The 25,084-nt window shown below is 35.9% G+C and overlaps 3 protein-coding genes and 1 long non-coding RNA gene across 15 annotated transcripts; 2 read left to right on the forward strand and 2 right to left on the reverse strand.

The window, feature by feature from the left end:
- Nucleotides 1-1,448: 1,448 nt before the first annotated feature.
- Nucleotides 1,449-4,002, forward strand: LOC147569102 (cysteine-rich receptor-like protein kinase 25). Its single transcript, XM_086655547.1, has 7 exons — nucleotides 1,449-2,257; nucleotides 2,330-2,455; nucleotides 2,549-2,676; nucleotides 2,779-2,989; nucleotides 3,093-3,330; nucleotides 3,437-3,587; nucleotides 3,676-4,002. Exons 1-7 carry the CDS (start codon nucleotides 1,807-1,809, stop codon nucleotides 4,000-4,002), a joined length of 1,632 nt encoding a protein of 543 aa, XP_086511673.1. The 5' UTR covers nucleotides 1,449-1,806.
- Nucleotides 4,003-11,387: 7,385 nt separating this feature from the next.
- LOC147569103 (uncharacterized) lies at nucleotides 11,388-13,367 on the forward strand. Of its 2 annotated transcripts, XR_015231195.1 has the most exons (3): nucleotides 11,388-12,083; nucleotides 12,591-12,750; nucleotides 12,841-13,367. It is a non-coding gene; the product is annotated as an uncharacterized LOC147569103 (long non-coding RNA). The 2 variants fall into 2 exon arrangements; XR_015231194.1 differs by having other exon boundaries at nucleotides 11,393-12,750.
- Nucleotides 13,368-14,923: 1,556 nt separating this feature from the next.
- Nucleotides 14,924-15,478, reverse strand: LOC147569104 (universal stress protein A-like protein). The gene is made up of 3 exons (XM_086655550.1): nucleotides 15,399-15,478; nucleotides 15,188-15,306; nucleotides 14,924-15,055 (listed from the first exon to the last, which is right to left on the reverse strand). The coding sequence occupies exons 1-3, from the start codon at nucleotides 15,468-15,470 to the stop codon at nucleotides 14,977-14,979; spliced, it is 270 nt and encodes an 89-aa protein (XP_086511676.1). The 5' UTR covers nucleotides 15,471-15,478; the 3' UTR covers nucleotides 14,924-14,976.
- A 2,349-nt stretch (nucleotides 15,479-17,827) lies between these two features.
- Nucleotides 17,828-23,946, reverse strand: LOC147569105 (receptor-like serine/threonine-protein kinase ALE2). Of its 11 annotated transcripts, none has more exons than XR_015231196.1 (9): nucleotides 23,672-23,946; nucleotides 22,643-23,092; nucleotides 22,064-22,435; nucleotides 21,669-21,878; nucleotides 20,736-21,110; nucleotides 20,403-20,646; nucleotides 20,147-20,294; nucleotides 18,490-19,266; nucleotides 17,828-17,890 (listed from the first exon to the last, which is right to left on the reverse strand). XR_015231196.1 is itself a non-coding variant. In XM_086655551.1 (8 exons), exons 1-8 carry the CDS (start codon nucleotides 23,733-23,735, stop codon nucleotides 18,886-18,888), a joined length of 2,244 nt encoding a protein of 747 aa, XP_086511677.1. In that variant the 5' UTR covers nucleotides 23,736-23,946; the 3' UTR covers nucleotides 18,410-18,885. The 11 variants fall into 11 exon arrangements, 4 of the variants coding, with proteins under 4 accessions (XP_086511677.1, XP_086511678.1, XP_086511680.1 ...); XR_015231198.1 differs by having other exon boundaries at nucleotides 21,669-21,875; nucleotides 23,672-23,943; XR_015231200.1 differs by having other exon boundaries at nucleotides 22,643-23,020; nucleotides 23,672-23,864.
- Nucleotides 23,947-25,084: the final 1,138 nt, after the last annotated feature.

The raw sequence follows: 25,084 nt of genomic DNA on the forward strand, positions 1-25,084 counted from the left end.
TAGTCATATGGACAAAGAGAACAATCTGAGCAGGAATATAATGAAGAATTATTAGGACACACCTGGATCCATGACCCGACCCGATCCTACTCGGCCACCTGAGTGCCCGATCAGCTTAGATCTAGATAGAGTAACACGGTTATAGATAGGCCAGTGCTTTGAGGAAAGCTAAATAGTTTCCGGGGAAATATATTTTATGGGAAATATGGTTCAAAATAAAAAAACTCTCCACCTCACCTCCCTCCACCTCACCTCACCTCCCTCCACCTCACTCCTCTCTCTCTCCACCTCATCTTCTCTCTCTCTTCTCCGATTAGGTCGCTGGCCGGAAAATTTTCCGGCCGGCGACCATGAAAAAAATAATAATTTTGGCCACTCTCTATCTAGAAACTCCGACGAAGGGGCTTCCCTTCGCCGGAGTTTCTAGAGAGAGAGAGAGAGAAGATGAGGTGGAGAGAGAGAGAGAGAGGTGAGGTGGGGGTTTTTTATTTTTCCCTCTAACAACTTACAAAACAAAATTGTCAAACAAAATTGACAAACTTTTGACCAAGTCTTCACACCCCGGAAACTATTTTGCTTTCCCCAAAGCGCTGGCCTTATAGATATTGTATCTTTGATATACATACCTTGATTTCGTATGCATACGAAATGATATAGGTCTTCTCCTTCTTGTCTCTCTTGATCTCCTTGTTTCCCAAGCATGTAGAGATCTTGGTAAATCTTATAAGTAATATTTTCTGTATAAGAAGTTATGTTCAATTGATCTCGTAGATATCTCAGAAGACTTCAGAAGTCACCTGTAAAAAGCTTCTAACTCTAGAAGCTAAAACAGTAACATTGGAACAAAAAGTATTGAATATAGTAGTTTTTTCAACAAAAGCTGGCCAAAATGATAAAAAGATGGTAGAAGAGAAAAAATAATTATTGAAAATTGTTAATGTCCCATGACCCGTCCTATTCTATGTTTTTTTATGGTCGGTAGGAAGGATATCAACGTCCTATTGTAGTTGAATTATTTGCTTCTAAAAAGGGGCCGATACAACATTCATCTCCCTCAGTCAATCATTTTACAATTTTTCAACAACGAATCGAAAACAATTAACATTAACCTCATTTCCTACAAATTTGAATTCTAACACTTAAAACCTAGATATAAAAAACTAGACTAGATAAAACCTTGACCCCATAAAAGTCAATTTCTATGCTTTCATCGTTCACGTTCACAATCGAAGATTCAAGAAATGGAAAAATAGTTGTCTAAAATTGACTTTCAATTAGATTCCCATTAGTAGTCCCATTGCTATAAAATGGACCTTCCATTCATTCCAAAATAAGATTGCATCGTTTTCGACAAAAACCCATGTATAATATAACTTGACCAAGCTCAAAAATTTGCAAAAGTTCATATAGTGGTCATTGATGGGTTGTAACGGGCTTTTCTTATTTTTCAGTACTATATCGATGATCATACTGAATTATGGGCTTCTTTCGATTACTGCAGAGCCCGTATAGAATAACCATAGATGTTATGGAGCTAATTACACTTTTAACAGTACATATCAAACCAATCTCATAAACTTCCTTCTTCCTTCTTTATCTACACCAAACAACAAGACAATTATCAAGAATGGTTATCGAACAGCCATAGCCGGCCAGGCCCCAGATAAAGTTTATGGGTCATTTCAATGTAGAGGTGATATTACAGAAGAAAAATGTCAAGAACATGTTAAAATAGCATCAGCAGAGATTATACAAGATGATAGATGTCCGAAGTCTAAGAGAGCAATAATATGGTATGATGAATGTATGTTAAGATATTCAAGTCACCCGTATTTCTCTATCATGGAACAAAAGCCTGAAATTTATCTCTCAAATATTTATAAATTCTCAAATTATACAGATAAGGTTCTTAAGATATTAGGTGGGTTAATGGATGATTTTGTGAGAGAAGCTATTTCTAATGGTTCTTCTTCTACTAAGTTTGCTATTGGTGAAAGAAATTTAACAAACTCTATCGAAAAGATATATGGATTAGTACAATGTACTCCTGATATATCCTTGAGTGATTGCAATTTGTGTCTCCGAAAAGCTATCGCCATTCTACCAAGATGTTGTAATGTGAGGAAAGGTGGGAGAGTTCTTCGTCCGAGTTGTTATTTTCGGTACGAGATATACCCATTTTTTCAATCTAAGGTGATTGATGAACTACAACCACCTCGTCCACAATCACCATCAACTAATACTATTATAACAAAATGTAAGTATTTTGATCTTCAAGCACTGTTTTTTCGAAAACTTTAAGTGCACTGCTAATACCATTTTATTGCAGCGAAGGGAAAGAGACCGTCAAAAGTTATCGTTATTATAGTTGTTGTTTCCATGACTACATTCTTATCAACCTTAATCATACCGTATCTTTACTTACGAAGAAGAAAAGCAATGAAGAAATTTGATTGTAAGTACGGCATCTAATATTCACCAAATAATATACTAGATAGAATGACTTAGTTAGTTGATATACATTTTTGTTGTTATTGTTCTTTGGTAGCTAAAGATGTTCAAGAGATTCAAAGTGCCGAGTCTTTAAGATTCAAATTCAGTAGAATAAGAGCTGCCACAAATAACTTCTCCTGCGATAATAAGCTCGGCCAAGGTGGTTTCGGTCCTGTTTACAAGGTACTTTAAAAACTCTGGCAGTAAAGAAGAAAATTTCATTATTGTTGAGCTAGAATTGGTAGAAATTCTTGTCGTAGTCTAAACTTTTCAGTTCAATCTCAGGGTAAACTTTCAGATGGGCAGGAAATAGCTGTGAAGAGGCTATCGAGATATTCAGGTCAAGGTGAACAAGAATTCAAGAACGAAATCGTATTACTAGTCAAGCTTCAACACAAGAATCTTGTGAAGCTTCTTGGATTTTGCTTACATGGAGAAGAAAAGCTACTAATCTATGAATTTGTGTCAAATGCAAGCCTCGATCGATTCATATTTAGTTTGTATTCTATGTTCTCTTCTATTTCTTATATCACACAATGACAAAGTTGAGATATGTATCGTAGTATTTATCTAATTGTTTGGTTGGATAACCGGCGCAGAGCCAAGCGAGCACACACATTTGGATTGGGATCGAAGGTACAAGATTATAGGTGGGATAGCAAGAGGTCTTGTCTATCTTCATGAGGATTCTCGCCTTAAGATTATTCATCGAGACCTCAAAGCCAGTAACATATTACTAGACACTAACATGAACCCCAAGATCTCGGATTTTGGTATGGCCAGGATTTTTATGGTGGACCAAACTCAAGCTAGTACAAGCAAAGTTGTCGGAACATAGTAAGTGTGTATAATATATGATATATATATGAGCATTAAGAACTCTAATGGTTCTTCGTTGTATGTTACTTTTTCTCAAATAATAGTTGGTTCATTTGGCGCACAGTGGATATATGGCACCAGAGTATGCAATGCAAGGACACTTCTCAGTGAAATCAGACGTCTTCAGTTTCGGTGTCTTAGTTTTGGAGATCCTCAGTGGACAAAAAAACAACTCTTTCCATAGACCGGGAGTTTCTGAAGATCTTCTCAGCTACGTGAGTAACCAAAATTTTCTGGTCCTTTTAGCCAACGACAAATTACGAAGTTAAATTTTTTATACTAACAAACTAGTGAATATTGCAGGCGTGGAGACAATGGAAGAAAGGGACATCTTTAGAGGTTTTGGATCCTGTATTGAGGGACTGTTATTCGAGTAGCCAAGTGATGAAATGTTTCCACATTGGGTTATTATGTGTTCAAGAAGATGTTTCCGAGAGACCCACAATGAAGTTAGTGGTTCATATGCTCAATGACTACTCTCTGACTCTTGCAACGCCTTCATCGCCACCACCATTTTTTGAGCATACTGAGAACGAGTCATCTTCATTGCCACCACCATTTTTGGAGCATACTGAGAACCAGTCGCCTTCCCATCATGAGAAGGATACAATCACTGCGAACCTTGGATGAACAATGACAACCTTTAGATCCTTTCACAATCACAATAGTATAACTGAGTTAAGGACATATACTTACACAAATACACACACGCACATATATATATATGATCTATTATATAAAACAGAAGGAAAAACGGTGACTGGGACAAACATCCTTTTTTAATAAAGGATATTGTCTAGAAGCCCTTCTCGAAATTTAAAATATAGTCCTTCGTAGAGATAAAGTTACCTATTTAGAAAACAATAATCTTTTCCTTCTTAGAAATTAAAATAACTAATTTAAGAAAAAATCTATTATATAAAACAGAAGGAAAAACGGTGACTTGGACAAACATCCTTTTTTAATAAAGGATATTGTCTAGAAGCCCTTCTCGAAATTTAAAATATAGTCCTTCGTAGAGATAAAGTTACCTATTTAGAAAACAATAATCTTTTCCTTCTTAGAAATTAAAATAACTAATTTAAGAAAAAAAATAAACAAAATAAATTTCAAGGGTTAAAAAAAGAAACAAAAAAAACAAAAAAGAAACAAATAATAACTAATAAAAATCTCTCTCTCAATAAAATATAATAATAAATTTCGTAACATTAGATTGATACAAGTGTCCGTGCCGTAGGGCACGGGATATTATTTGTTAAATATAGTCCTTTTTTAATAAGGGATATTGTCTAGAAACCCTTCTCAAAATTCTAAATATAGTCCTTCGTAGAAATAAAGTTACCTAATTAAAAAACAATAATCCTTTCCTTCTTAGAAATAAAATAACTAATTTAATAAAAGAAGAAACAAAATAAATTTCAGAGGCTAAAAAAAAGAAATTAAATCTCTCGCTCTCTCAATAAAATAATAACTAATTTAAGAGAAAAGAAACAAAAAAAATAATAACTAATAAAAATCTCTCTCTCAATAAAATACAACAATAAATTTCGTAACATTTGATTGATACAAGTGTCCGTGCCCTAGGGCACGGGATATACGCTAGTTTATATATAATTTACAATCATGCCTAGATATTTACACGGTTGTTACACTTACGTGAAAGAGAATATATATAAGCATAGAAGAAATAACTAACAAAAAATTCATCTCTATTCTTGAATTGAAATTGTATAAGGAAATGTTGTCTAAAATACCAAGGGTAGTGGGACTCAGTAACTTTCACTTATGGGGGCACATTTTATTTGTACTAAATAAAGATTTGACTAGTTCAACAAAAAAAAAAAAAAAAGATTTGACTAAATGAACAGGTAAATATTCACAACACCTCACCAAGTTTTCATTTTTTACACAAATTTAGCTGAGAAAATTCTCAATTTTTTAAAAATTTAGTATTTTTTTTCAATTTATCCTAATATGAATATGAAAAGTAGTAATTCGCTCAAAAAATTTTAAAATAAAAGCGAAAAACATAAATTAAAAACTAAACAAAGTGAAACTAAAATCAAATATCGTTACTTGATTAAAGAGATGCGAGTGTGATAGGAAAAAATGGTGTATTTAAAGTTCCCATGAAATAAAAGTGTCTCAAAGAGTTGAGTTTAGAGTAAATATAAACCCGTTGATTGCAAGGAACCCACGGGTCCTTGGTGGGTTCACCTCTGAATTCGAGGGTACTTGTGTTTCAGTTCCTTCCAAAAGGATTATATTCAAAATGAGAAATCTATTGAAATCATAGCACCATTGTTCATGTAGACAGATTTTACCACTTATTTTTTGTTCATGTATTGCTTTTTTTTTTTTTGTTGAAAGATGTTCATGTATTGCTTGTTTGGTTTTACTTTTACATCATAGCACCATGGTTTTCGGGAAAGTGTAGTGTTCAAACAACATTACATAGCATTCATGTTTTTGGGGTTTGCACTAAAATTTTATCGAGGCACGGGCTATTACTAGTAATAATTAAGTCATAATACATACAGGGAGATGCTAGAGTGCCCAGTTTTTTGGGCATTTTAATGCCCAGCTGATGTGGAATCACTAAAAGAAAAGGTTTTTTCAAAGTTTGACTACGGTGAGGACCGCTTTTGTTTCTAAATGAGGAAATATGTCACCCTCTAAGTACCAATTTCTAAGTCACTCTATCATTTCCCATACATTAATATCAATAACAAAAGGTTACACATCGATTAACATATTACCATAGGTTAAACAAAATTAATTCATCTCCAGTTATATATAGATTAGCTCAACCTCTGTACACAAAGAGTATATTTTTTGTCATTTTCTACATAAAGATCTTTAACAATTTATCTTTACATTAACAAATACATATATAGCGTTAGGATCAAAGAAAAGTACCGACATTAAGATTTGTGTCAATAATTTGTCCGTCATAGGGCATGGGTCACAAACTTACCGTTGACCCAGTTGACTAGAGACGGTCGTTAACAACCGTTAGTTTGTGACCCAAATCTTAATTCTGGTACTTTTTCATTAACCCTAGCGCTAACTTAACCTTTTGATCATTGAAATATGGGTGTTTTAAGGAAAAATGGTGAAAGATTTGTGGGTTTTAGAGGTGTACACATTTCAATGGAGAACTCGTCAGATTTTAGAACTTGTTAAACGTATAACGGAGCCTTACCCTAAGCTAGATCTTCCACCATATTTAGCACTATAAAAGACATGAACCTTGACCGACGAACCCGCTAGCAGAGAGTCATGGACACCAACGACCTATGTTGGTAGAAAGACAAATTGTGTTATTAGAACAAAAAGAAAGTGATCTAGAGAATTTGTGAGAAAAAAATCTCATGCTTCGAGGCACTAGTACAACAATTTCGCATTAGAAAGACGCAACGATTTGAGGGCGCACATTAAGTGGAGAGTAAAACATGTTCCCTCTACGATCGGTATATTGAATTCGATTAACATTCATGTTTTTAAATTATATTATAGTGCTAGATAGATCAATCTGCTTTTACTTTGGCATTAAAACTTACTTCTAAGATATTTAGTGTTAGGGTCAACGTATAGTACCAACATTAGAATTTGGGTCACGTACTAACGGTTGTTAACGACTGTCTCTAGTAAACTAGGTCAACGATTAGTCTTGACCCATACCATATAACGGACAAACTCTTGACCCAAGTACTAATGTCAGTACTTTTCTTTGACCCTAACACTAGATATTCCAAAAAAAAAATTAAAAATACAATATTGGTAAAATAAGTTACTATTCATCTTCAACAATTACTTGATCTTCTTCCTCTTGTAAATCATCAAATTCTTTTTGAAGTTCCTCCACGTAGGTGGTTTGTCTAGTCTCAAAATCATACAAATCCTTCACACATATAAGTGCTTCAAAAATATCAAAATTGAACTGACTTCTTCTATCACTTAAAACCCGTGAACATGCAATAAAAGCCGACTCCGACACAACGGTTGATGTGGGGGAAGAACGTCAATCACGCGCCATTATTTTTAGAATTGGCTAACAAATCCCATTGGTTCTCCCCCAGTATAGAACATTGAAGTTTTCATCAAATTTAGTTTTGCCTATTGTCTAAAGCATCTTGTGAATAACTATTAAACTCATAATATCCAACATTACTTTGATTACCTTGATTTTCTCATTGGCTATGACCAAGTACTAAGTGTCACCATGCACTAATAGAGATACTAAATGAAGCAACATTTTCATCATCTTCAACCCTTGGTTTATTGATGCCTTGATGCCTCCATGACCTCCATTCTCAACACCTAGATAATAAGATGTATTTCTGCTGATTTATAACTTGTTCGATTGAATAATTGGATATTGGTTGGAACTTTTTTCAAAAGTTTCAAATAGTTATCTAAGAAGTTTACATGGCCGAGTTTACAAAAAGACTACGTCTTGGTAAAAATGTTCTTTCTCCTACCAGGTTTGCTTGTAATTGTACTGCAACTATAAACCAAGGAGGTGAATAATAGACAACATTTTTATTAAGTTGGATTTAGGTGCTGTTTGTTTTTTTTTGTGCATCTGAATCTGAATTGGCTGAATCTGAATTGGTTGAGCTGAATTGGTTGAATCTGAATTGGGTGAATTATCTTAGAACTAAGATGTTTGTTTTCAACATCTTAAACATTAGGTCTGAATTGCTCTTTTTACATTTATGCCCTCATTGATATTTATAAGGGAAAATAGAAGAAAACCCTAGCTTTTAACTTTTTACTTTCTCTCTTTCTCCTTCTCTCTCCTGCCCTCTTTTTCTCCAAACGGCTGGTGATCCTCTCACCTTTCTCATCCAAAATCATCATGGCGACAACAAGTTGAGAGATGATCAACGTAGAGGGGGAGAGTGATTTTTAGTAGAAGAAGACAATAATATCCAGATCTGGCAATGATGTTGCCATTAATGGAGTGAGGTAACAGTAGCTACTTCTATTCTGTCTCCTCTCTCTCTCTCTAGATGTTAGTCAGAGTTAGATCGACGCCGGATCTGGCAAGGATTTCGAACCTTCAAGTGGCGGTGGTGGTGTGTTATGATGTGCTTGTAATCGGTGTTATGTGGTCTTATTTTTTGTGTGGCTCGTGGTGGTGGTGGTGGTGTACTCGTGGTGGTGGTGGTGGTGTACTCGTGGTGGTGGTGTACTGGTGCTGTGGTGGTGTACTGGTGCTGTAGTGGTGGTGGTGGTGGTGGTGGTGGTGTATTGTTTGTGATTTGTGGTGGTGGTGGTGGTGATGACGGGGCGTGACTTGTGGTGGTGATGGCGGGGCGTGACTTGTGGTGTGTTATGTTTGTGGCGGCGGCGGCGGTAGTGGTAAAATGTCTAGAATCAGACAGAAGATTTTCTTAGGGGGTATAAACGTCATTTCATAGCAATTCAGAAGTTGGATATTTTTTCAGACTTGTTTGAAGTCTGAAATTAATGGGCTATTTTTCAGCTCATTTAGACAAAGTTCCAGTTCAGCTCAATTTTCAGATTTTCTTAAATTTAAAAACAAACATCTGAAATCTGAATTGGATTCCAATTCAGATTTCAGATCTGAAAAAATGAAAAAACAAACAGCACCTTAGTCTCAATCTTTAGTACCTGTGACTAGGGGGGAGCCTTGTTTTGCTTTTATAATTTAGACTACTAATGACAACTTATACTGCTAAATTTCAGTAGTTGGTACTTGAGCACCAAGTAAACGACATTTTGACCTAATATTAGTCGGTTGACTCCTTAGTAGCCTATGTATTTCCTGTTCATATTTTCCGAGTCATTTCTCATCGATCACCCAATATTAAAGTATGCATCAAAAGTGGTTATACTCGATTCTAAATCAAGAAATAAATTCTTAGTGGATTGATCACAGATGGTCTACTTCGTGCTTCATTCTAGAGATGGTGAATATAGGAGCCTAAATGAGGTATTTAACATTACAATCCATAAATATGGCATATTAAGGTAACAAAAAAAGGAGAACCTAGGATCAGCTAACAAAGTGCATATGACATAGTTCAACAAAAAAAAAAAATGCATATGACATGTAAATGAGGTAGACCTAGCCGCAAATCCATCTGAATTGACCCTAATATGAACTCTTGATTCTGAACTTAGATGCTGAAAGCTGGGAACTATGTAGTCTATTTTCTTTCATTGATCTGCGAAGTCAAAGCCTGAAAAAAATTGGGGTTAATTCCGTTTTGGCCCCCGATTTGTGACCAACTGGCCGTTTTAGCCCCCATAAGTGTCCGGCAGTTCGTTTTGGCCCCAAGGGCTAAATTTTTGACGAAATTATCCTCGGGGGCCAAAACAGAATTATTTGTGAAAAAGGTTAAAAACAAAAAAAAACCACATCACACCTTTCTTTATCATCCACCTCATCTTATCACTCCTCCACCACACCACCTCCTCTCCACCTCACCCTTCTTCTCCGGCAAGATGTTGCCGGCCGGAATAAAAAATTCCGGCCGGCCACTTTTTAAAAAAAAAAAAAATTTCTCTCTCTTCTTCATCTCCTTCTTTCTCTCTCTTCTTCATCTCCTTCTTTCTTTCTTCTTCTTTCTTTCTTCTTCTTTCTTTACCTCTCTCTCTCTCTAACCCTTCTATTTCTCTCTCTCTAACCCCTCTCTCTCTTTCCCTATAACTCCGGCGAAGGGGCGGAGCCCCTTCGCCGGAGAACCAGACCTTGAAGGTCTGGTTGGAAACCAGACCTTCAAGGTCTGGTTTGAAACCAGATTCGGTCTGGTTTCAAACCAGACCGAGATCTGGTTTCTACAACCAGATCCCGGTCTGGTTTGAAACCAGATCGGAATCTGGTTTCTAACACCAGATTCCGATCTGGTTTCAAACCAGACCGGGATCTGGTTGTAGAAACCAGATCTCGGTCTGGTTTGAAACCAGACCGAATCTGGTTTCAAACCAGACCTTGAAGGTCTGGTTTCCAACCAGACCTTCAAGGTCTGGTTCTCCGGCGAAGGGGCTCCGCCCCTTCGCCGGAGTTATAGGGAGAGAGAGAGAGGGGTTAGAGAGAGAGAAATAGAAGGGTTAGAGAGAGAGAGAGGTAAAGAAAGAAGAAGAAAGAAAGAAGAAGAAAGAAAGAAGGAGATGAAGAAGAGAGAGAAAGAAGGAGATGAAGAAGAGAGAGAAATAAAAAAAAAAAAAAAAAAAATTTATTTTGGTAAAGGTGGCCGGCCGGAATTTTTTATTCCGGCCGGCAACCTTTCGCCGGAGAAGAAGGGTGAGGTGGACAGAGTGATGTGTCAATTGTTAGATGAGGTGGACAAAGAAAAAGAAAAAAAATAAATTACAGAAATGCCATGGGGGTATAATTGGGAGGTTGGAAAACATTTGGGGCCATTTAGGAATTTTTTGGGGCCAAAACGAACTGCCGGACACTTATGGGGGCTAAAACGGCCAGTTGGTCACAAATCGGGGGCCAAAACGGAATTAACCCAAAAAATTGTAAATGTTCTTATTTAATGGACCATTTTAACAGAAAGACTAATGGTGCATATTTTTTCTTGTAGTAACTTATATTTGTCAATAAATGAAATGTCGATTTTGGTGGAAATTTCGGTCGGTCAAAATGTGGTAACGGTTCGTGAAAATATTTCTGTCAGTGTGGAAATTTATAAAACCACATATATGATTTAAATGTGTCGGAATTGTATACAATACTAAAATAACATTGTTACTGGGAGTAGTTAGAAATAGTTGACATAGGGGGCAAACATAAAAATATTAACAGAATTATATTACAATTCGTTAGTTTAGGGGTTAATTTGCAATCTCACAGTTAGTTCAGGGGGGGAAACTCAACGACTTCTTAATAAGACAGTTATAACATGGGGTAAATTACAAATCTAAAAAACTTCTGAAGTAAATATTTGGGGCGCGTTTAATATTTTCACAGGCGTCTTTAACAATTACATGGGCGTCTTCAAAAGTTATTGAGGGGCGCCTCTATAATTTCTGAAATACAGATTAGGGTTTATGTACTTTAGATTTAGGTCTCTTCTCTAACTCTGTCTTCCTCGATAGACTTCTAAGTCAATCTAGGGCTTTCTGAAATCCAAGCAAAATCACTATAAGTTTCATAATTTTTTGGGGGTTTTCAATGGGAAAGATGATAATAATGAAATGGAGAAGAAATTTTAAAGAAAAGTTTGAAGAAATCGACATGAAATTGAAAAGAAAAACTGAAGTAAATTAAGGTATGTTATATCTTCATGTCGAAAACTTTCTGAAAAATCTCGAAATTTTTTCATGTTTCGACCGAAATCTTACACACGAAGTTTCTTTAAGCACATCCTTCCATTAAGAGAGAAAAGGGATTAAGATATTACCAAAGCTTAGCAGCCTCCTCCACCACCGCCACAACCTCCTCCACCACCGCCACAGCCTCCTCCACCAGCACAGCAGCCTCCTCCACCACCAGCACAGCAGCCTCCTCCTCCACCAGCAGCAGCAGTAGTATTGGTGACAGCAGCAGCATTGTCCATAGCAGCAGCACCGGAAAGCATAATAACAACACCACCATCTCTAGTACTACTGTCGACGGTAGTTGCTTTGTCGCATTTACATACTACACATGCAACCCCTAATATTCCTGTAACCACACAAACAGCAAGTATAATAAGAAGAGTAACTAGGTCTTTCTCCATATTCTTGTAAGTCTCTTCTTTCTGTCCAGCAAGTATAAGATAAGTATACTAAGATCCATAACTAGTTGTTGTAGAAGTGTTCAATAACCCTTTCTATAAAAGGTTAGTTGGCAGAGTTTGGAAAAAAGACTAGTTTTTTTTTTCTCTAAATGTAATTCAACTCTTAATGTAGGAGGCTAAATAAAGTCCATAATATCACAGTGACATAAAGATAGCATAGTTAGATAACACAAGAATGGTCACATAGCTTCTCATAAATAAGCACTCAATACATGTAAATTAGCAAACCATGTGTATGAGAACAGGGTGTGAAATAAGCAGGTAAAAAATCATAATTCGAAGCTGATTGAAGGTATATTACAGTATATTCTTAGACTTCAGTTTCTTCAATTCACAATTGGATGTGGAGCTGCGAACACTGTACCTAACATGACATTCTTGTTTCAGCTGAGCACGCATACATGTTGCGCTTTACGCTTTTTTTTTTACTGTCGTATGCCTATTTTGTTGCAGTTCGGACTGCCTTGGTAGCCATTAATGCCAAACATCCCAGATGGTGCATTAGGCTTGCTAGACTAGAAGGAAGTCAGGAACAAAGGTGTGTTGGCCACTCAATCACCTGAATCAGCTCCTAAAGGACCCCCCGAACGTCAAAAAATAATTGATTGAAGAGGTTTGTTTGGCGATTTGTATTTTGTTTTTCTCTCTAGGTTCTTTTGTGCTTTCTGGTAACGTCTTCATTTACACACCTCTGGTCACACAGCTACACAAGGAGCTTCCAGTTCCCCACAAGCCTCAGACGAGCAATCAATCAACAATGGTAATGTCCAACCCGGTCTCCAAAATGTTGGAAGTACCCGAAACCTAAGCCCTGATACCATTGGCAGGATTGTTGAAAACCCTCGGGAAATCTATGTGAATGCTAATACTGGTCCTTTGAATCACATTCAGTGCCAGATTAACAGTATCAAGACAAGTACCCACGACATATCCCAGGGCCAGAACAACAGTTACAACACCAACATCCACCAAAGGTCATCTCTTCACATTAGCTGCAGTCAGTCTTGCCATTGCTTTTCTTCTATACAAGAATTAGTTCAAATTCAGTGGTCATGATATTGGTTCACTGGGTAATTTGTAGATGTATATATGTAAGGCTATAAGCACACCTTATTATAAACTTATTCAAAGAAGAACACTTGTATTATGCCATTCGAAGTTCGCAATTATACTACTGTTATATAACTGAAATTCAAACATATAAGTATTGGGAGTCAACAATTTGGCCTATTGAACCTGTGTCATATAGTTCATAAATGTGTTAGATATGCAATGTTGCAGGTTGATAGTATGACATGACAAGAAGCTAACTTGTTCATGAGTAGAGTCCAAACCAAATAATATAGCTTTCTTTTGATTTAATGCGAACCAACCCTTGGTCTCATCTCTTAACCTCCTCTATAACCATAATAACCCAAAGTTCAGGCTGACAGCAACTCTTTAAAAATCCAACTTTCAACTTACGCGGAGCTCAAAATGGTGTCATCTACAAGAGTACTCAAAGTTGATAAAGCTTATATTCAGTTTTGTGCCACATTGTTGAAGTGAGAAAAAAGAGAGCTTATAAATAGAAGGGTGCGAGTATGATTAAAACATACTTAACTAGACGGTGTCACTGGATGATCAAGAAGTTCATTACTACTTTTCTCATACTCTAGAGTCTGGGGAGTGGAGACGCTTAGGATAAAATAAAAGATGGATGAAGAAATTGAATCCAACTCTTTGTTCCCAGTGCCACTAAATGTTGTTTATTAAAGAGGAGTATTAATTGCATTCATGAACTTCTATTTGCTTCTTTCTCTATATAAGTTCACTCCCTTCTCTACTTGACCTTTTCATCAAGCAAAGCAAACCTAGAACTGTTATAGCTCCAATATATCAATCACTTAAGCTAATAACCAAGATTTTTAAGATGGAGAAAAAGGGGAGTACGTGGTTGTTCATATGGGAGGAGCTGCTCCTCGACTAGATCGTCATGCGGGTTGACTACTACTACTACTACTACTACTACAAAGAAAGATATTGAAGTTCCGATTCCAATGGCTGCACCTAAGAAAGAGCATGCAAGTGTTCTGAAGAAGGAAACATTTACTGTTGATCAGTATCAAGTCAAAGCAAGCTTCAACACTGGAAATGCTGAAACGGCGACAACTGCTGCTGCTGCTGCAGTGAATCCATCCAAGATTGAAGAAGAAAGCAGTGTCAAGAAAGAAAATGTACTTGTAGTCAAGGGTTCATCTGGTAGATTTGCTTTAAAATGACATTTTTGCAATCTAAATTAAGGTTTCAAGTAATGAAGTACTGTTATTATTGTTAGTTTTCTGTGTTGGGGGTTTAGGGGAATGAGGTAGTAGTTTCTGAAATGTCATTTGGTGGTGGTGGTACTGTTTTGGGATCTAAATCAGGGTCAGCTATCTTGTTTAAGTTATAAGGTCTCTCTCTTAGTATATAAATGTAAGTCAGTTACTTCAAGTCTAATGTGGTACTCCGTGGGAATCTGATGTGTTTGTTCTAATATGCGCTTAATATTGTATCTAAAAATGCTACAGCCGGGAACAATAATACAACCTGGAGATGTAGTACACGCTTTCTTTTTAACCAAACCGAGCTTACAATGTATGTGAAGCGTCACAAGACCAAACCAAGCTTAAGCGTCACAAAAGAAATTCCATTGATGAATAGATGTTGCTTTTGGCTAACTTTGGTCCCACATTTTTGTCACACTGAAATAACACATTTTTTATTCAATTAAGTACCTCTGATACTACATTAACAACATAATATTACTCGGTTTTAACTAGATAGAGAAGATGAAGAATATAGCCTGGATAGGAACATATCAGTCGACATGCTTAACCACGGTTACTGGACATGTAGCGTGGCTCACGACATAGTTGCTAACACTGCCCATTATAACCCTACAAAACAACAACCCATCAATTCAGATTCACATTCAAGGGCGAGGAAATCTAGAAACATGGTTGGTAGTTTTGAACTGAAAAAATAATAGTACGTTATTTTTATTGTTTAAATACAAGTAAAAATGGAACCTTTTGATCTTCCCAAGTCCTCTGTTTCCAATTATGATACAACTGAGAGGAATGTTATCAATTGCTTCGCAAAGTTTTTCACGAGGGTCTCCCCAATAGATCTTCATCACCACAACAATCTACCCATAAGAATAAACTCATAAGTCATTAGCTTTTTGGTTTTTCTCTAGGAAGAAACTTTGAATTTACGTTTCTATATAACCGAGTATACCTCTTTCTGCCTTGCCACGCAGTTGAGCATGTCTAAGGTTTCCGCATCTGGTTTCACCCCATATTTCTTCATGACTTGGGCATCCGAAAACTCACTTAAAGGGATCAATGCTGCAGTTTTAACAAATACTCATCAATGAAAGAACGACGGAAGTCATGGATAATCTGCTTAACCATTTTAGTTCACATAATTTTAGCCCAATTGTATGAATGCATTATGCAAGAAACTATATTACTCGATTAGCTAATTGTTCACCCTCTATTCCACCAAGTTCATTTAAGCTCTAGTATAAATTGGTTCATATGATACAAAGTGTGAGAACAATCCCTCCACGGGGGAATCCTTACTGACCTTGTAAACTTTCGACACCTATCTAATCTGCGCTCATTGTCAATTATTTTACAGTTGGTTGTCCATAATTAATCTGGAGTACGAAGAAGTAAGCCTACATATTCTAGAGGACCTAGACCCAAAACACTACTCGTACAAAATAAAATAAAATGAAACAACGTCGTGTGGTGCTTCACGTCACCAAATAAAATGAAACAATGACGGGCTAAACGTGCGTATTATTAAAATAGTCTCACTTGAATAAATGAAATGGAGTAAATAAAGTCCACTCCTCTCCACTAGTTAGAATTGGGTATTATTGCCTCTTGATTTATAACAGTCCGACTTCACATCAATGATATTATGGTATTATTGCCTCTTGATTTAAAAAAAACCCTGTTTCCAGTTTGCTGCCGTTATATTCTGTTCCCAGTTTTTCCTTTTGTTGCAAAATTTTCTAGTTTCCAATTGCAAATATAAAATATCTTTAGACTAGGCATCTTCTATCTTATACTAGAAATAAGATCAAACACAAACATATTGCCAAATCCCAACTATTAAATTCGGTGAAACAAATCTTTCTTAATTATATACATGTTTCCTATGACAAAATAATATTGTACCCATAAGAGAATATGAATTTCCTATTTTTAATAAAATTCCATAAATATTAAACACAAATCTATCACTATATAAACAAGTAAATCCCATTAATTAGTTCATAAAGAGAAAAAGTAACAAAAAAGAAAGATCAATCAATCAATGGCGTCGTCTCATCCCACCAAGAAAGTAGAATTCTACGAGTTCCTTCAAAGCAAGGAGAGGGAAGACGCGAAAAAACCAAAACGTAAAGGTATAGTTGAAATCAGAACTGAGGGTTTACCAAATAATGATGACAATCGTAAGCCACACAAATGCGTTATTGATCTCACATATCCTGGTGATATTTATCGAGGATGTTCCTGTCAATCTCATAAAACCTCACAATGAAACTAGACTTCTCAGATATTTTTAATCAGTTATGATTTACTAGTAAAATTTATATTTTTTTTATGAGAATAGTAAAATTTATATAGTTATGTGTATTTAATTCAAGTAGGTTATTATGTTTTTCTTACCATTAGTAACAATTTAATTAATAATAATGAATGGGTTTTATGTTTTTAATTCAAGTAGGTCAATATCTCCTTCCATTACTCTCTCCATCACTACTAAAATCTCTCTCTATATAAAAGTTTGTGCGTTTTGGCTCTGAATCAAAGTTGTAGAAGCAAAGACACCGGCGCCATAATTTCTACAACTTCATTAAAAAAACGAGAAGAGAATAGAATAATTCTGTAATCCAAAACGGCAAGGGAAATAATTGGTCCTTTTGGCATGACTACAAGAGGATCACTTTTTTTTTTTTTCTTTTGCATTGGGAGGATTAGATATTTCCGTCCAATTTCCCTATCCCTTTGACATCAATTCTTTGGAAAAAAAAATTAGATACATGATACAACAAGGTTCAATATATATTTTTTTGTTGAATTAACAAGGTTCAATATATAGGTTAGGAAAAAAAAAATTTCTTGAAAGCAAAACTTCATTAGATGCCAAAGGCTAATAGTTCATACAATGCCAAAGGCTAATAGGTTAGGAAAGTCGGGAGGTTGGACAAGTCTTAAGGCCAACAATTTAATGTTTCTATGTAAACCCATTTTCTGGTGGGAAATGGTGAAAAATGTAATATATTTACATCAACAAGACTTGGTTCTTATTCCAAAAAATAACTAAAAGACATTTTTCTAACAAGGTAAATGAAGAGTTTCAACAACAACAAAAAAAAAACAATGTAAATGGAGAGAGTGGATAGCCCTAGCAAATTAAATAGACTAAGATTTAAGGGTTCTGTATACCTAAAAATGTGAAAAAACACTTTAATCTGTTTTCTTTTTATCTTAGAAATTTTGAAATTTATACAATCGTTAAGTATAATAGAAGTCTAATTTGGTAGAAAGTATGAAGAATTAGTGATTTATCATTTGCTTATTAGGACACATTATAGAAAGACTTTTAAATTTGAAATGTTTCATCTATGTAATTTGCTTAGGGATAACAATAATAATAACTTTAATTGCAGTAGTAGTGCAACAGATTCATCTAACTAGTATTTTGCTAAACTCATGGAAGTGAAATACAAAAATAACTAAAACAGAATTTCAAATATACAATTTAAAACTATCTACATCCTAACATCTAACCCTACAAAAAAAATTAAATCGACCTAATAGTAGTCGTTTTTCAATTAAAAAAACAGTGAGACCTCATATAAGTAAATTGTGATGTAACTTATCTTTCTGGATAAATTAATGCAGTTCTTGAACAGTAATGAATTGCATAAACAGAAGAGGTTAAAAAAAAGTCAGAAAATTTAAAGGAACTTGCTATTGATGTCATTGAGCACTTTCCGATCGTCACTAACCTAACATATCTCTATATCAAAAGAGACTGACCTCTACCTAGCTAAATCTTCTTCAACTCCAATCGTTTCTCTATATACATGAGTAATGTGAAAGTATTCTATCATTACTTGAGCTTCTGATGATTCTCTAAAAACGAAACTGATCAAAATGTTAAGATACTAAAATGATTTCGAGTAAAGATTGCAGAATGAAAGCTGAAAGTAAAAAAGAAAAGTATCCCTACCAAACCATCGACCACATGAAGCAGAATTGACATTGTATATTACACATCACCTCATATATTTTCACTGTTTTACAACTTAATGAAGTACTAGATTGTAGCTAAATGTTCAGCAGTGCAGAAAAACCGAAAAACTTTTACGAAAGAAATTGCTCAACTCGGCTTCATAAAAACTTCCTATTGAGGAAACCGAAGAAGACAGAAGCGTATTAATCCACTAGCTCACGTATAAAATATACAATGATTTCCAACGTGCAAAGAGATGAAGACTATCGGTAGAAAAAAAAAATGGGACTGTGAAACCGAGGACTGATTCTAATTCGCCGGGGAGGAAAGAAAAAAAAAATACCGCCTTCTCCTATTTCGTTTCCAATTCATCTAGGCCTTTGCCACCTTTGGTTGTTCTTTGAGTTTTCGTGCTAGAGGGTCTGATAAGATCAGAAGCTATACCTGAATATGTATCACAGAAGGCTCATCGTCCTTCATGCAGATCTTCGGAGAAAACTGATGTCTGAAACAGGTTATCGTGATCAAAAGTAGTAAGACCAGAGTATGGGCCAGAAGAAAACATTGATGAATTCCTATCTGATTCGTAGTTAGCAGATGATTGCCCGAGGTTGAGCCTGCAGGTATTGGATGTGGTTAACATGGAATCTTGATACTCAGTGATGCTTTGGACCATTTTAAGGGACTGCACTACTTCTCCCATTGTTGGCCGCTGGCTAGCCTCAGGGGCAACACAAGCTGCTGCAATTGTGCAAACACGTGAGAAGTCTTCCTTTGGGTATTTGCCAGCAAGCTTTGGATCAGCAAGTTCCTCTAGACGATCTTTATCTCTGAGAATTGGTCTGGCCTTCAAGCAGCAAAACCAGTCATTTAACATTTGCAAGTAATGAAGAGATCACAATTCAAGCATAATGCCTTGCCCAAAAATTGACACAGCGGGGAACACCCTAAAAACTTATAAAAGAGAGTCAAATCGGACAGAACCTACTCTGTAAATCGGGATGGTCACACTTATTAAAACGTGTCATATATATATATATATATACCTGCAACTCTGCAAGACTATAACAATTTACAATCCTAAGCACGACGGAAGCATAAAATTTATAAACTGTTGGGCCTACCCTGGTGCTTACTTTTGGGTGGGTTATCACGATAACGAACTATAAATCGCTTGATTATTTGAATTATTTATCGTTTTTGGACTTTCAAACTGTTACACTATATATTACATTTTTAAATTACAAAATTATCTTACAATCACCAAATATACTTTAAAGTTTAAGGATTTCGAAGAAGACGGATCTATAATAACATTGAGAATATTTACTTTTTTGCTTTCCTGCCGCTCCTGCAGCCCAATAAGTTAGACATAGAGGTACACTTTTCGCCCATTAAATAGTTGTTGCAAAAGTAGGACATAAGTAGATCTACATTAGGGACTTCTTAATCTCTTAGATCTAGTCTATTGAAATGATTACAAAGCCGAACAACATAATCATTGGTATTTTGTATATTTAATCAAAGGTATTGAAATGCACTAGCTAACAAACAAGCTCAACATGTGCGGTCATACGCAATAAATACATGATTGCAATCTCTTGTGTGGACAAACCAAGTTCCAACAAGGGGAAAGTCAATTAACATTGGCAAAACTTATGGCGTATGAAGCAGATATGAAATGAAATTACAGCTGCTGTTTGAAGTTAAAATTAGGATGGCCTTACCCAAGTTACAAGGTTTTCCTTGCCTGAAGGTTGTGACATATCTACAGGTGTTTTTCCAGTTAATAGCTCAAGAAGGACAACACCATAGCTATAAACATCGCTCTTTACAAGTAGATGTCCAGTCATGGCATACTCTGGGGCTACATACCTTAAAATTACATTTTCCATGATATTAGCACTTGAGACTAGAGTATGCATAGGAAATATATACATAATAAATATATATGCATTTGTGGAGAGAGAGAGAGAAAGATACCCAAATGTGCCCATTACGCGAGTAGAAAGATAATTCCCTTGTCCTTCTGGTGCCTGTTTGGCCAGACCAAAATCAGCAACTTTAGCATGAAAACTATTTTCTAGCAATATATTTGATGCCTTGAAGTCCCTGTGAATGACACAGGGTTGTGAGTCCTCATGTAGGTAGGCAAGTCCTCTAGCAGCATCAAGGGCTATCTTCATTCTGGTGTCCCAGTCCAAAGGACAATTTATACCCAAGGGACCTGAAAAACAATAAGACATCCTATATTTTCTTAAAGAAGCTCAGCTCAAATACACCACTTAAAGCAGCAAATACGAGAAAGTGGGTTACCATGTAGCCAGGCCTCTAAGCTACCATTCGGGATAAGCTCGTAACAGAGAAGGTTTTGTGACGACTCCCGGTTGCTGTAGTAACCAACAAGTTTGACAAGATTACGATGATGCAGCCTACTCAGCATCTGGACTTCAACTAAGAATTCCTTGTCACCTTGTTGTCCGCCATTTGTGAGCTTCTTTATGGCAACAGGTGTACCATCAGCCAGTACACCCTTAAAAACCTTGCCAAATCCACCCTCACCAAGCACACTTTCAGCTTCGAAGTTATTTGTTGCTTCTTTTAGCTCTCTATATGAGAAAAACCGGGTACTTGCAGGATTTGCTATAGACCCTTCTCCTATTGGAACCACATCAGTACTCCCTGGCTTTACTGCAAGATAAACTCCGAAAAGCTTAATATTCCCGTCCAAGGAAATAAAGAAATGCAGATTTACTAATCAAAACTTGTGGTCCTTGGCTCCTTGCTGCCGTAATTGAGCTGAATATTTTTTAAATGGTTTACTCAGGTTGAGTAGTACAAGTACATATCTGTCCTCACAATGTTAAGCCACAGTAACTGCCTCAGAAACTGAATAGACTCAAAGTAATAGTATTGCATTTGTCACCACACGAATCAGTAATAGCGGTCCAACGACTAGCTGAGGTTCAATCAATAACTCTACAAGAGGAAGCTTCACTCAAAAAACAGCAAAATAATGAAAGTAGGGGGATGGGACAACATGGCAATTTTCTATGTTTCTTTCTTTGTGTGGTAGTTTTCTAAATTTTCAGTGACAAGTTAATCTAATACTCAAGTTTTTCGTCTAAGGTTTTACACTACCCTAAAGAGAAAAAAAAAAAAAAGAACGAGAGGAAGAGTAATTATGCATGTTATAATTCTTAACAGCACTGAGTAAGGTGAGCCAGAAAGGCATATCTAAACACATACTTGCTTCTTTGATGGGTTCACTCTTCATTACCAGATCTGATGTGCATGAATAGATTACTAGTACGCATATAGTGACAATGATCAAAATGCCAGCTCCTGTGCCAAGAATAGGAAGAAAGCTCGAATGACTCCCTTTGCTTGTAGCGATTGATGTCGAAGGAGATGATAGATTAGGAAGGGCAGCTATAGGTGATGTAGCTGGAGCAGCTGCTGTAAGATGCAAAACCAAGTCACCAGTCAATTTAAAATTTTGAATAAGTACAACAAAGTCAATTATCAGTGTCAGTAGTTAGGATAGAGTTAACTTTTGACGGTATGAGAGTAAAATAACAGATGCCAGAAAAAACATGCTTCTTGTTGAAGGGTTTTATATATATTGGAGACGTAAGAATTACCTTGAGAAGGACCATGTGGCTGAAACCACGTCAATTTGAGAAGTTTGTAGTCCCCCACAAGGGTAGGATTGAGATGAATCTTATGTGTAGCAAGTGAAGTATTTATAGCGTTCATGTTAGTTGCAGAGAAACTAATTCCTGTATGTGGAGTAACATACATTGAGATATTCAGCATTGATAAGCTGACCATATAGAAGTTGAAGATTTGAAACTGAGAATCCCGCAACCTAAGCTGAGAAGCTAATTCCTCCAAAAAGGGAGTCCAATTCAAGCTAATAGAAACATTCAGCAGAAGAAGTTCAAGCTTTATCGGATACACACAGTGGCAACCTTTACTCCCCTGTTTAGGCACCATGTCTTGTTGACAACAATCTGAAGAAATGATTAGTCAAATGGCACAGTTAAGACAAAAACAAAATTAGTGTTGTCAAATCTGTCTATATGAGTCTAGTAAGTTACTAACGCCCAGCTTTCTCGGTTCTATATCACATTTTTTAGTTTTTTTTTTCAGTTTTGAACTATGTAAGCTCGCTGAATCAAGTGAAATAATAGAAAGAAAATGCTAAAACTGTATCTTACCTGAGTTGTTTGGAGACAATGGTGGTTTAGCTAATCCAGTAGGAACTATACCAGCAGAGGAAGGTGCTGGTGCGACAGCTGCTAGATGGGGAGGTAAGAGGTCATTACTTGGAACAGGAAAATGGGTCCTCTTCATTGATGGTCTTGATAAATGTGAACTTGAAGGAGGATGACCTGAAGTCGTCAACGAACCATAATCCGGAGGCTGAGCCGGTGTTAGAGCACGTGATAGTGAGCCATGTGGCAAGAAATGCTTATGGTGTGGTCTACGAAAAAATGGAAGGTTAGGAGGATGAATTTCCGTAGGAGGAGAAGAAATTGGAGCGCTAATAGAAGAAGCCAATGGTGCTTCTGATGAACGAAACGGAAGTTTTGCATCTGAAGTGAATGCCATACAAGAAACAAGTATCAAATATTCCAATGTCACCCATCGAACCTTTTTCAGCACATCTGCCATTAAATTTTGTAAAGAAAAAATTTTCAAAATAATAATTCATAATCAATATCTACAGCAAGAGATGTCCATGAACTCAGACAAAGTAGAAGCTTATATACCAGCATTGTTAACTATAAATGCTTTCATGTGGTATTCTGAGGACATGTTCCGTGATGGGGAGAATATATTATAACCTAAGTTCTTACTAGATTAGGGGAATATGGCATGAAATGGTTCTCATTATGTCATTTTATTTTTGTGGAAAATCACAAATGAAGTAGAAAACCAAATTTTTTAATCTATTAATAGGACTAGAATTCACTTTTACCAAACACAACTTTAAGCTAACAAAAGATGTAATTCCAAAGAAATAACATCTTCAGAGTAACCTAGAAACAATGCCATAATAAGTGGAAAAAAAATGTAACGTTTTTATCAATATTTTGACACTCAAATGTGTAACGTTTAATTAGTTAAACAAAGATTAGCTACATAAACCCTAAAATCAACTCTACTTTCCAAAAACCTAACAATTTATTAGCAGCATGACAGAAGGAAACATCACCAATAAGGATTTGAAATAACAAGTATACCTTCAGACGAGGAGAAGAAGAAGAAGAAGAATGATGAAACAGAGAAATCAGATAGCTTCCACATTGTTTCTAGTTTCTCTCTCTAGAATTTCCTTTACTTTCTCTCTCTCTCTCTCTAACAGTCCCGACTTTCAAGGAGGGAGGAAGGAAGGAGAGAGCTGAACAGAAACGCAGGTTTTAGTACTAGTGGCCTACTGGTACTGGGTACTACTCTTTAGATTTAATGTTTTCTAACATGCGCTTTTAACGGAAATATACAAATTTACATACCTAACTAGAATAACGGATTGACGTCAACGTTTATAAATCTCCAAAGAATAATTGTTTTCATTTATGGCACCAATATTCCTGCCTCCTATTTTTTTTTTGCTGTACGCACTCCACTGTAGTAGTCATTGACTCCCTAAATCCTGTTCGATTGATAAGAAAATCTTTAGTCCGAGTTTTATTAAACTAGATAGCCTTAGAGCATCTCAAATGCAACTCTCAAATTCAAAGTGCCACCTAAGATTATTTGAGATTTTTGTAACAAATTCTCTCTAATAAAACACTGAATTTGGATATCAAAATGATATGGCATCATTTATTATTGAGATATCTCAAGAACAAACTCAATATTTGGGATTTCTTTTGAGGATCTCAATCGGTCACTCAATATTAAAAGCAAATCTTCCCATTTAAGAAATGACACCTAAGAGCATCTCCAATACAAAACTCAAAAAATTGAATCGTCCTATGTATCAAGGCTCAATTGAGTTTCTCTTTCCTAGATTTCAATATTGAGATACTCATTCAAAAGACATCTTCAATGCATTGGAGATGCTCTAAGTTATTTTAAGTTTTTAGAGTGTTGCATTGGAGATGTCATTTGAATTGAGCATCTGAATATTGACATGTAGGAAAGAAACTCTCAATTGAGCCTCGACATATAGGACGATTTGAAAAAATTTTGAGTTTTGCATTGGAGATGCTCTTAGGTGTCATTTCCGAGATGGGTAGATTTGTTTTTAATATTGAGTGACCGATTGAGATCCTCAAAAGAAATCTCAAATATTGAGTTTCTTCTTAAGATATCTCAACATTAAATGATGTCACGTCATTTTGAGATCCAAATTTAGTGTTTCATTGGAGAGAGTTTTTTACAAAAAAACTCAAATAATTCTAGGTGTTGCATTTGAGATGCTCTAAGGCTATCTAGTTTATAAAACCTCAACCTATAGATTTTCTCATCAATCGAACAGGATTTAGAGAGTCAATCACTCTAGTAGAGCTACTACAGTGGAGCGCATATAGCAAAATAAAATAAAATAGGAGTTCATTAATATTAGTGCCATAAATGAAACAATTATTCTTTGCAGATTCATAGATTTTCTCATCAATCCTAAGTAGCACTTTGAGTTTTTCAATTTGAGT

Source organism: Eschscholzia californica, unplaced genomic scaffold (genome assembly GCF_041429995.1).
Source record: "Eschscholzia californica isolate CP2 unplaced genomic scaffold, dmEscCali1.0.p SCAF_1, whole genome shotgun sequence".
Classification (NCBI taxonomy): Eukaryota; Viridiplantae; Streptophyta; class Magnoliopsida; order Ranunculales; family Papaveraceae; genus Eschscholzia; species Eschscholzia californica.